This window comes from Ornithodoros turicata, chromosome 7, assembly GCF_037126465.1.
Source record: "Ornithodoros turicata isolate Travis chromosome 7, ASM3712646v1, whole genome shotgun sequence".
NCBI classification, from domain to species: domain Eukaryota; kingdom Metazoa; phylum Arthropoda; class Arachnida; order Ixodida; family Argasidae; genus Ornithodoros; species Ornithodoros turicata.
The window spans coordinates 56,961,210-56,972,839 of NC_088207.1; the positions used below are offsets into that span (position 1 = coordinate 56,961,210).

Below are 11,630 nucleotides of genomic sequence, written 5' to 3' on the forward strand. Positions count from 1 at the left end.
CGCACTCATCATTTCAAAAGTCCCACGGCACAGTAATGCACAGGAGACTGAGTGATGATTGGCGGAAATTCCACCAAAAGCACACACCGTGCACGAAGGTTCATCTCTCGTCACAAATAACATTGGCCACAATTTATGAGCTGAAACGTCTCTCTCCCTTCGTACAATCAAGAGGTTATTTCCCTTCTTTTCGGGTGGAACTTTCAATTTCCCGCTGGTTACACTAATCAGAATCGTCTGCAACACTGGAATCGTCCATCCGTTACCTTGGATACCGCCGCGCCATACTTATACGGCCCCCAAAGGATGGCGGAAGTGACGCAAAGGGAACGTGATTGGTGGAATGCGCTCTCACGTGACGCCCTCCCTCCCTGTTTCGGCGGGCTGCGTTCGGATTTTGTTTGCATGTCGCCGGCCATAGTTTCAAAACGGAGGGCGCGAAGGTCCTGTGGATATGGATTCCAGCTACCATCTCTCCCCCAAGACGCTGTTTAGAGACGAGGACAACATGGATGAACGCGGCCGTTCCAATTCACCTCCCTCATCCAGCGATCTCAACAGTTCCACCGATTCTGGCGTCGTTCGAATAGACCGGTCGCCTGCCGTGCCTGTCATCAAGGTCCGGCCCGTTCCACGGCAGGACACGCCGCCGTACAAGAAGATTCGGGCTCTACGACTCTTTGGATCACCTCAGACGCCGAAAACTTTGCTGCAGCGAGCTGAGGCTCCGAACTCGCAAGACATCGTACGCCATCGCTCTCAGCTATTTGATCAGGGTGCCAACGTGAACCCGTTCTCCCCAGTACCGGACACACCAGCACCGGCGAGCCGGCTTAAGCGCCCTCGAAAATGTGTTAGCGTCTTCAGGTGAGTGATTTGCTCACTGTGATTACTTGATCCTCGCTGTGGGTCAGCGCGATCAGTTAGTTTGTGACGTGACATTCCTAGAATACTCGGCATCGCTATCGCGCTTGATGCGCTCCGGGCGCCTTTTTCAAATTCTCGTCGACGATTTCCCTGCTGAATGCACTTTTTGACCTTTCGTACGGCCTCGCTGCATCTTTGTATTGATGCATATTTTTTGCATACCCAGAGCGTTGTCACCGGCCTTTTTTTTGCTCCAGAAAAAATCGGGGTGGGGCGATTTTTTTGTATGCATTATGCGCCGACCTTCACCTTTTCGTAACTGTCCGTATTCTAAACGGCTTTCCAGTCTTTATTGCAGTCTTTACAAGTATTTATCTATTCCAGTAACGCGTATGATGTGTTTTACAATTAGTCCACAGTAGCTGTGTTGGTTTTGTGCATGAGATTGTGGTGAAGTAGCCGTGGTTGCATTTAGAGGAATTCGCGATTTTCGATAGCGAACGAACCTTGTCGTGCCGAGTTGTAGAACGACGTCATGGCTTGTCTCCCACTTGCGTCACAGAGCGAACCTGAATAGGTTACCGATTGTCGAGAAGTCCGTTTTTCATGTAAAACACGGCCGTACAACCGCATCCACATAGCGGTAGACTGTCGTCTGCTACTTCATCGGCGGCGTCAGCAAATTGAACACGATTTATTTTCGCATGCCTTTACGTATCGTAGCAATCACGCAACCTTCACCGTCTAGACTACCCCCATCGTCGTCCATATCTGGCCAAAATAGAGGATGGTACTTCTTTTTTTTCTGGGACAGCAGATTCGGTCATGCGGAGACTTCACCTGTTACCCTCGAAGTACGCCATCCCGAAGTCCCGGAAAAGTAGCCATTACGCATAGCCGCTTCGAAGGAGTCCACCTGCGCCTAAAATCACGACAAGTCGCGTGGGGGCAGTGGCTATTTTTGGTGCAGTTCTCTTTTTGGGAGAATTGTGCCTCCTTTCCCTAGGCGAATCACTTGCGAGGAGGTGTGGGGTTTTCCCCAAAACATGTCCGATGGCCCCAAATTAGGAGAAAACAACCCCTTCCGACGTGTCTCTTCTTGCTTTGAAAGGTCAGCACGACCGTTAGATGCTGAAGGTGGTTTGTAGTGTCTGCTGCTCTCCGTTTTTTTTTTGTTTCGGGAGGGAAGGATTGGGGGCGCCTTTTTTTTTCCCCCGTTGCCCCGTTCAACCCTTCGCAGGTCGGTGCTGTTGATTCCTTGCAAGATGGCGGGTGGGTAGCGGACAACCGTTTGGGAACAGCGTACTACTATCGGGCCTGGCTTTATTCAACGTGAAATTGTTAACAGCTTCTACGACAGATGTAGATGAACTGAAACAGCTAAAGAAATGGCATCACCGTCCTTATTTAAGCGCAATTAAAGCCGAAAAACGACGCAGGCAGACGTTTCGACCATGCGACCCTACCAAATTCCGTTACCTTCCACAATGCCCAACCGGGACACAAGGGTGACCCTCCACAAAACAACGTCCCAGGTGCCCCCCCCCCCCAGGTATCAACACCAGCTGGGCCGTTCTCGGCAGTTCCCCTGGCGTGCTCTATGCCATTGTGACATACCCTGGGTTCCTCCGTGTCGATCGCTATTTTACATGAGCCATTTCGTATCTTCAATAAAAGTGCATTTTAGGGGTATTCTCAATTTTCAGGAATTCTGGGCTTCACGTTGTTTTACTGGGATTGTGATATCGGATTTACACCTCGCATTCTTATTTAATGTTTCTTCACCATGTACGCCTAGCATATGATATCTAAGATGATATTAGCATATGGTAGATGAGTTAGCCGTGTAGGCTTATGAACGACGACATCGTAACAAATTGTCGTACCGGCATTGTTTTACATTCCATAAGTTGGGTAGTGTACGCGTCATTAAAAAAAAAACTATAATAATAATAATAAAAAATCGCGGAAACGTTATTGATCAGGATGAAATTATTGGTAAAAAACAACATATTGTTGAATAAAAACAACGAATTATTGACAGCATTCTTTTATGCACGTCAATCTACAGCAGCAGACAGCTTAGGTATTAGTCTAGCGAACGTCTGTAATCTCAATATGGATAGCTAACTAAAAAGTCTCACGAAGCTAAGAAGATACGCTCCACTCTGTCTGCGATATGCGCCTCAGCAGTCTCTGGGAGTTACTAACTGGAGGTTGCTGAGGAAGTAACTAGAACTAATTGTTCTTCTGCAGACTAACTTTCAACTATAACTAAGTACTTTCAATTATTTACTAACGATTCTTTCAGTTAATCACTTTCCTTTTGAATCGCACGCTTTACGCTGTAATTTCGGAAGCCGTGCACAATGTTCTTTCAGTAACTTTTATTCAGATAGACAAACGATCGAATTTTATTTTTCCGAAGCTGTCTTATCGATAGCGTGATACGTCTGGTTGTAACACTGGCGCTCTTGTAGCACCCCAGGAATGAACTGCTGTTCAGTGTGGGACATTTTCGCCGGACAAACTTATAAAAAAAAAAAAAAAACTTGTCACAGCTGAAGTGAGATAAACGCGATATTCCTACCCGGTATCCGACCACTCCCAAACCCACATGCCCTGCGACTTAACCGTATCAAGTCACAGCTGCAACACAATATAATATGAACGTGCTGTTACTTGTAGACAGGTTCTACCAGCTGCACTTGTGCAGTTAATATACCCTGCAACCTGCTTCAAAAGAGGAGCCCACATGTGCAGAGCACCTTGCGCTAGCTGTTCATGATTTCCATCGCCATTGTTCAAAGCCTTCACCTGTCTACTCCTCTGAGCAGGTGGAACAATCTGGGCAGATGACATTTCTGGCAAGGCTTAGTGAGAAACGATCCGGTCTGTCAAAACAGATCGGTTTCCTAAGTTGTCTTGCACGCAGTCCGTGTAACGGGCAGAGGGACAACGGATATTGTTTTACGGTTTGCGCGTTTCTCGTCGGCAAAGTGTTGGTTGCGGTTGTTGCTACTTTTGGAGAAGACCCGTTGGCTTAGATTGGCTTGTATATTGGCACGAATCCGGTAGACGTAGTGCCAGTGCCACCTAGATAGCGAAAGCCTGCACGTCACCTGCCCTGACTCAAAAGGGATTAGGCAAACGTAAACCTAAGATTACTCGTCGACTTGACGTAACGACTTAAGAGTCAGCCAATCAGGATCGTGTTTTCAACTGCGGTAGCCAATCACGGACGTTCTTTCAGTGGTCGTAGCCATGAGACGAGCCACCGTCGTCTGCGAGTAGTGAATGAAAGTCCCCGCGTACTAAATCCGGAAATCTTTAAAATAAAGCGCAGAACAGCCCGAAACTGTTTTTCTGGAAAGCGTGTTGTACTTTTAGTCCAAAGATTCAGGTCTACAGGTTCCAAGTTAGCCGCAATCATTTGATTTGAATTCGCAGAAGGGCGAATCGCTGTAGCAGACGAATTCTGACTTCATATGTCCACGTAACTATATCCAGGTGGCGTTGGTAGCGCCGTGTACATCTCGTTCAAAAGGTGTGCCACGAAAGAGGGAAGAAATCCCTCGCAACTTATCCTCTTGGAGCGGTTGTGACATTGACCTTGTCACGTAGTCAAGTTATCATTTAATTACTGCGCAAACATCTTTTTTTTTTCTCTCAATGACCGGCTTGTAGAACACACGCCCTATCAAGCTTTATTGGGCTTATATACAAGCATTCCATTTAGAGTCTGCGATTTCTTATCGATCGAGCCATCAACCAATTGAGAATAATAGCCTCCGTAGTGGACGAACTGATTACGTAGCTACTGTAAGCATTATTAAGGAAAAGTCGATGCACTTTTTTTTGTTTCCTGCCTTTTTGGCCAACCTTTCTGTTTGCTCCAACTTGCGAAAAGCTCACGGTACAAGCTCCGAAACGCGGGTCGTATACTCAGGCCAGGTGAAGTCCAGGTGAACAACTTTGGTCATTCAGTACCCTCCCGTTTATTCTAAATAGTCGTCGTTTTGATAGTCCCGTTTTGGGGGGGTCTTTCGGCACGTGGACAGCTGCATCCGGTCCTTCTCTACCAACGGTCAGTCCAGCGGTGATACCGTATCACCCTTTTGTGGTCAAATTGCACCAGGGGGGACGCTTCTAAAAAATGCGACGTGTCGACCTCCATGACGAAAACCCGAGACTGGGAAAAAGACGAAAAACAGACGACACAACACAAAGTCTCAATTGAGACTTGAGACTTTGTGTTGTGTCGTCTGTTTTTCGTCTTTTTCCCAGTCTCGGGTTTTCGTCATGGATCTTAGTCACCAGCTCGCTTGCTTTTTAACCATTTTATCTGTATCGACCTCGTTTGCTGTTCAGCGTCAAGGGCGGTGGTATCTTGTAAGATTACAGGCAACACAGCGTAGAGTTGCGAGCCAATCGTAGTTAAAGATTGCTTCAAGTTCGTGTCCAGAACTGGGCAACCGAATTGTCAGAGCTTATCGGTTCACTCGCGATAGCGTCTGAGAGATATCTTGTCGCAGTTTGATAGTATTGTGCTTGTCATCTCGACATTGATGTTCGGAGGACGACAACGTTGTTGGTTTTTTTCCTTTTTGGTTCTCTAGGCAGCCCTGCATAGGCTAAACATCAAAACTAAGACACGGGAGAAATGTGCGAACGAAAGTGATTGAGTTGAGCCATCGGAAGCGTATTCAGGACTTCCATCCCGTCCGCTTCTTCGAAATTATTTTATTTATTTTTTTCAGCAGAAAACGCTCCGGGTAACTCATTTCCTCTGAAGGAAACGATCTGCTTCCTCTTTTCCTTTGTACGGACGTTTCCTCAAAAGATGGTTCCCCACGTTTTGTAAAGATGTCTCCAGGCGTCTTTACAGTGTGATTGGAGGAGGAGGGGGTATTGAAAGTGGCGCGTGCGACGAAGGGCACGTGCCGCCGGATGTTGTGTTCCTGCCCAGGTGTCGTCTGCTATTGTGTGCACTTCCGGAACATTCGCGGTTCCAGCTGATTCCGGCGTGTTGTGTTGTGTCGGGGGAAATGCATTGTCAACAGTATTTCTGCTTGTTCGTCAAGCCAGCAGTGCGATGAACTTGCCGAGCGACTCTAGAACTTTAGAAACCTTACTGTTCCATGACGTACGCCACTTCTTCGCAGTTTGATCATACGTAAAGCACACCACGATCCACGAATTTGCACGAAAGTTCACCCTGATAATGACGAAGATACGCGTGTCTGTCTGAAAATGGCATCCGCAGAAATTGGCCTAACGTTGGCTTAAAATGGCACGTGACAACTATATATTTCGTCGGCAGGTTTGTAGGGTTAACTCCAGCCTCGCTCTCTACTGAAACGCGCAGCCTTCTGTCGTCTGCAAACTTCAATTCTAAGGTCCGCTGCGCGTCACATGCTTGCCGTCTGTTGCCTCCACATTAAGTTCCGTTACGCGTACCTCCTGCAAGATGAAGCTATATGAACAGTCCTTATTTACTTCCGTTTTCTGACGGAAGAGTCTGGCGATGGCTGTCGTCTGCCAACTGGCGCGAACTGTCATTGGTCCATTGCGCCCGCTACTTTCGCTTGGTCATGCTTCGGCTGAATCCATATATGCCGTGCAATGGCGCGTGCTGTCTTCTGCGCACGCTATGTCCCGTTAGACAATTTTCAGAACTGTCGTCTGCTGGGGTCCCTACCCTATCTATAAGTGATCTTCCAGTCCGCTTCCTCGTATATGCACGCGCGGCAAATCTTAGTGGCCGCTGAGCGAGTCGGACCGCGAAGTACACTTGCGAAAAATCTGTACGCGGTAACCGCTCTTACTAAAAGTTTAGCGAGGTCTGTACAAAAGAACCAACAAATACTTCAAAATGACAAGCTGTGTTCTATGCGTAGAACCAGCCCGAGAACAATCAAGAAACGAGTCCCAGGTACAGCTTATGTCGACTGTATCCCGTTTGTTAAAACGACCGTTACCTGAGAACGGGGAGTCGACTAACAAGAAGTCAAACAAATCTGTCTTCTATAGGTTAACGGTTCTTGCAGCCCATCTTGAAGCGGTATAAATAAAAAAAAAAAAAATGGCGCGTGCCGTCGGCCGGTAGCAGATGTCGTCTGTAGCTCTTTCGATGCAGACGATCTTTTCTTTTTTCTTTTTTTTTAACTTTCCCGCCCGGCTCCAAATGCAGCTGTCATTTGAAGGAACCGCCTGTTGAACACCGGGTGTTGTTTTGCTTTTCCTGTCGCATCGGGTGCCATTAAGTAGGTATTTAAAATCTGCCACGATTCGCGCGTTATCCTTGAGTAACCGTCGTTCCAAACAACATTCGTTACGCTCCGTGTGATGGCATGTCCTTGTGCCAACAATAACAACCTTCTTGTCTGCTGGCCTACTTTTTTTTTTTTTAAATATATATAACGGCCCTTATGTCATAAAGGGTGTCTGTCTCCGCAGCACGGATAATTGGCGCGCTCGAGTTGTAAATGATGATTTTTCTTGTTCGTAGGGCAGTTCGGAAGGTACTGAGTACTGACATGTAACGACTTTATTTTTTTATTTTTTAGGCATAGAGACAAGTTGGATTTGTCGGATCTCTATGATGACCAGGACGAAGTTGAAGATGAACGTTATACAAAGGTTAGTATGTCTTGTCCTCTCCGCAATGAAGTTTATAGATCGGGGTGGTAAGAGTGATAGTTATGGTGCACATTTTTACAGCTGTCTTTCCTACAAGTAAGTGATTCCATGGCAGTGCCTTGGAACTTTTTAAATTGTGAGCTAGTGCTCCTGCACATAACATGCGCACTTCCTGTGAAAGTATCTACGGCTTTTGCTATGGTTATATGTCCCAAACCATCTGCGGTGTCACTGATTTTTCACTGAGGACATAACCCCATGAAACACTGTGACCATTCATTCGATGGTTTGTACAAGCTACAGCAAAAAAAAAAAAAAAAAAGTTTTGGAACGCATTGTAAGCAATCCTGGGTCTGTGTCTTCTTATGCATTACTAAAAAGCAGGCATCGTCATCTCTAGGTGCAGCGGATCGCAAAGACGAGTCCCAGTATGTCTCGCTACGAGGCAGAATTCCTAGAGCTCTGCGAAGTAGGGTCGGGCGAATTTGGCAGCGTCTACAGGTGCTTGCACAGGCTAGACGGCTGCACGTACGCCATCAAGAAGTCCCGCAAGCCCATGAGGGGGACACAGGACGAGTAAGTTTATCAATTGTTGTAAATTATTTTAAAAAATTATTGTGCATAGCGGTTCTGTTCACCAGCTCTTCCCCTGATGGGCACCTGTACAAATTTTCTTCGCAATCTTTCTAATAGCGACGTGTAGCATTAGTTGCTCAATAATTTTGTGAATATTGTTTTCATAAAACCCTGAATATCGGTACTAACTTAACTGTTCAAATTTTTTTTTTTTGCCAGTTGGCATTGCTGTTTTCACTACGAGCCATGTCATAATAAATCTTTTTATTTTTATAAATTTTTATTTATATAAATCTTACATTTTTGTCCCCTAGGAAGACAGCATTAAATGAAGTGTATGCCCACGCTGTCCTGGGACAGCACCCACACGTTGTGCGTTACTACTCCGCATGGGCCGAAGAAGATCGCATGATTATCCAGAACGAATTCTGCAATGGTAAGTTTTCGTGTCTCTAGGGGAACCGGTATTTTTGCGGTAACTAGGCATTCTCTTGTTCAGCTCTGACTGCAGCTAAGTTTGTAGGGAAATTCTTATAATTTATCGACTGTGCTGCAGAAGGGGCGGCAAGTGTGCTGGCACAAGTGTTGCCGTTTGTGAAATGAGCGAGGCGTTATGACGGGTAGATGGTCGGCCCTCCGTTGCACAGCTGATAAAGGGTACATACAAGTTACTGACTTGGTAACTGTAGTTGTAACTGTAGTTACATTTTGACAAGTAACCAATTGTAACCGAGTCACTACTCTCAAAAGATAGCCATAGTGGTATCCTTGCCTATGGCCGCACACGGGGTTCAAAGTGTGATCGGCTAATCAACGGCAGCAAGTTTGACGCTGAAACGTGTCGTACAATTTCGTACTCTTTTAACGTATGACGCAACACGTTCATTCAAGGGGGAAGCCTAGCGGATGTGATTCAGCAGAACGAGCAAAATGAGACACGAATCCCCGAGTCCGAGTTGAAGCGGATACTTCTGCACGTTGCCGAAGGACTCAAGTACATCCACTCTCAGAACCTGGTACACATGGACATCAAGCCAGGTGCGTAGTCTCTTTTAATCGAAATGTGAATGTGCGTTTGAGAGGTATTGAACAAATATTTATTCTTCCGTAACAGGAAATATTTTCATCACCAAGACGACCAACGTGTCTGTCGCGGAAAGCTCGGACGACGGGTTCGATGAGGAAGACGAGAAAGCTCCCGCTTTGGAGGAAGTGGTTGTGTACAAGATTGGTAAGTTTTTGCGGTTCTATCCAAACCATTTGCACTGTGAGGAAACCAACTTGTTTGGAAAATAAAGAATTGAATTGAATTGAGGTGAGGTCTTGTCTTCCAGGTGACCTAGGGCATGTAACGTCGACTAGGAACCCGTACGTCGAAGAAGGCGACTGTCGATATCTCGCCAAGGAAGTTCTTCGGGACGACTATTCACACCTGACAAAAGCGGACATCTTTGCATTGGGACTGACGGTCTTCGAAGCGGTACGTAGGCCTGCAACCGGAGCGTCGAACCGAAAACCGGAATTAACCGATATTTTTAGCTGGAACTGAACCGCAATTACTAGTGCCAGCTTGGAGCTGAACCGGAACTGAAGCAATCTAAGAACTTCAGTTACCGGTTCGGGATACTGGGATGATGTGGGGATTCGGGCGGTCCTACTGCCTAGATTGGCGGCATGTTGCTCGGGAAACGGATGAAAGGGGCTCCTGTTGGTTGAAAAACAGAAATAAGGGCACAAAAAATTTAAAGAAGAGATCTTGTATCATTTTTGGTGGCTACCAATAGTTTTGTAACACATCACAACCGGTTCCAAACCGGTTTACAGCCTTTGAACCGAAACCTTTTATGGCCGAACCCGAAACAAACCGAAAAACGTTTCGGTTCGATGCTCTGCCTATAACCCTGTCAACTTTCTTGGGATCGCTCTTGAAGTCACAGCAGATTTGACGTGCAAAGCAGTTACTAGCAGGTTTACTGTGTTAACAGAATATTTTTTATCGCATTATGTTTTATATTTACGGTCTTTATAACAGGGAGGTGGTGGACCTCTACCCAAGAATGGGCAGCAGTGGGCAGCCATACGCAAAGGCAGGCTACCCTACCTTGACCACTGCTCACTAGAGTTCAACCAGTTGCTCCTGGTAAGTACGGTAGAAAGAATGGTGCACGTGTTCTTGTCGTTTCCTGTTATGCAAATTTTATTTTTTTGTGTGTATGTTCTGCAGGAGATGATTCGGAAGCAAGCGGAACAACGGCCGTCCGCCAGCGCACTGCTTCAGCACCCTGTCCTCGTACCCAATGCAACAAAGTCTAGGGCGCAGCTGCGGAAGGAACTCAACGCTGAGAGGTTCAAGAACGAGTTGTTATCACGGTATGCACAGAAAAGGGCAGAATTTACGTGCTTACAGAGATAACAGCAACATGTTGTATCAATATTTTGAGGATAGCTTTGAAATAATTCGAATTTTTGCAAATGCACGGTGCAGAAATGAATGAATGTCACCAGAGTCCCTACAGTGGGTGACTCTGGACTACAAATTGCTCCGACAAGCTTGTGTGCCTCGACAATTAATCGACCAATGAATAAATTTCAGGAAACTGGAAGAAGCGTCACTCTGCCTGCAGGGACTGCCTCACCAGTGCCGAAGCGACAGGCAGTCTAGACTAGTTGGGAAGAAGGCAAACCGCAGCCACAGCGTGACTAATTTTTGATTCCTCATTCCTGTCATTCCTCTTCATTTTCATCACCAGACTTCATGATTCTCGTGTGGTGTTCTTATTAGTTAATGTTTTCTAGACTGCATAAACGTTTGTGTAACTTAACTGATCAGTCACGCATTTCAGAGTCATTTTTTCATGGTAGTGAGCCCATTTCAGGATCTGAATCTGAAAGGTTCCCCCTTGTGATAGCATATGTCATTGAAGTCATTGTGCCTTTTTGCACTCGAGGCTACGCTACAAAAGCGACGCCCTTTCTTCATATACACTGTATAAATCTTGTACATAGATCTAGATCACTGTCAAAGACGATTTTATATGCGGATGGAATAAATAGAGATGATTAGTGATGGATGTGTCATTGCCCTTTCTTACCCAAGGCCCAATCTGCTTGTGTGACTTAAGGAGTCTGTGTACCGGGCAGCTGTGAATGAACCACTCTCACGGATAGATCCCCATCATCATGCACACACTATGCACAATAGTTTTTGAGAAAGAATGCTTGCTGTTTCCCATAGTTTCCAATGCTCTACAAAATGAGCCAATCAATCAATCCAATCCTCAATCCTCCTCAGGTCAGCTGTGTCTGTAGTTGTGGAACAGAGATGCATAACCATAAGCAGCTCCTTGTGAAGGAGAATGTCAAACCAGATGAGATTTTGCAAGGACCACGAGCAGAGTATGGCGAAGAAATGATGTCAAGGGGAAGAGAGTACAAATGGTGCAGACAGTTTGGTGACGAATGAACCACATCGAAACGTTCATCTGACTGCAGTCACTGCAGCGTCGAGTAAAAGTTTGGGATCATTCACGAGCACTTACTGTTCC

At 46.1% G+C, this 11,630-nt stretch overlaps 1 protein-coding gene across 2 annotated transcripts; it reads left to right on the forward strand.

Moving 5' to 3' along the window:
• The first annotated feature begins 336 nt into the window (after positions 1-336).
• On the forward strand, positions 337-11,152 carry LOC135401695 (wee1-like protein kinase 1-A). 2 transcript variants are annotated; one of them, XM_064634219.1, is made up of 11 exons: positions 337-867; positions 7,437-7,509; positions 7,591-7,605; positions 7,910-8,085; positions 8,400-8,521; positions 8,977-9,123; positions 9,200-9,316; positions 9,420-9,565; positions 10,118-10,225; positions 10,310-10,455; positions 10,679-11,152. In XM_064634219.1, exons 1-11 carry the CDS (start codon positions 455-457, stop codon positions 10,794-10,796), a joined length of 1,581 nt encoding a protein of 526 aa, XP_064490289.1. In that variant the 5' UTR covers positions 337-454; the 3' UTR covers positions 10,797-11,152. The 2 variants fall into 2 exon arrangements, with proteins under 2 accessions (XP_064490289.1, XP_064490290.1); XM_064634220.1 differs by lacking the exon at positions 7,591-7,605.
• Positions 11,153-11,630: the final 478 nt, after the last annotated feature.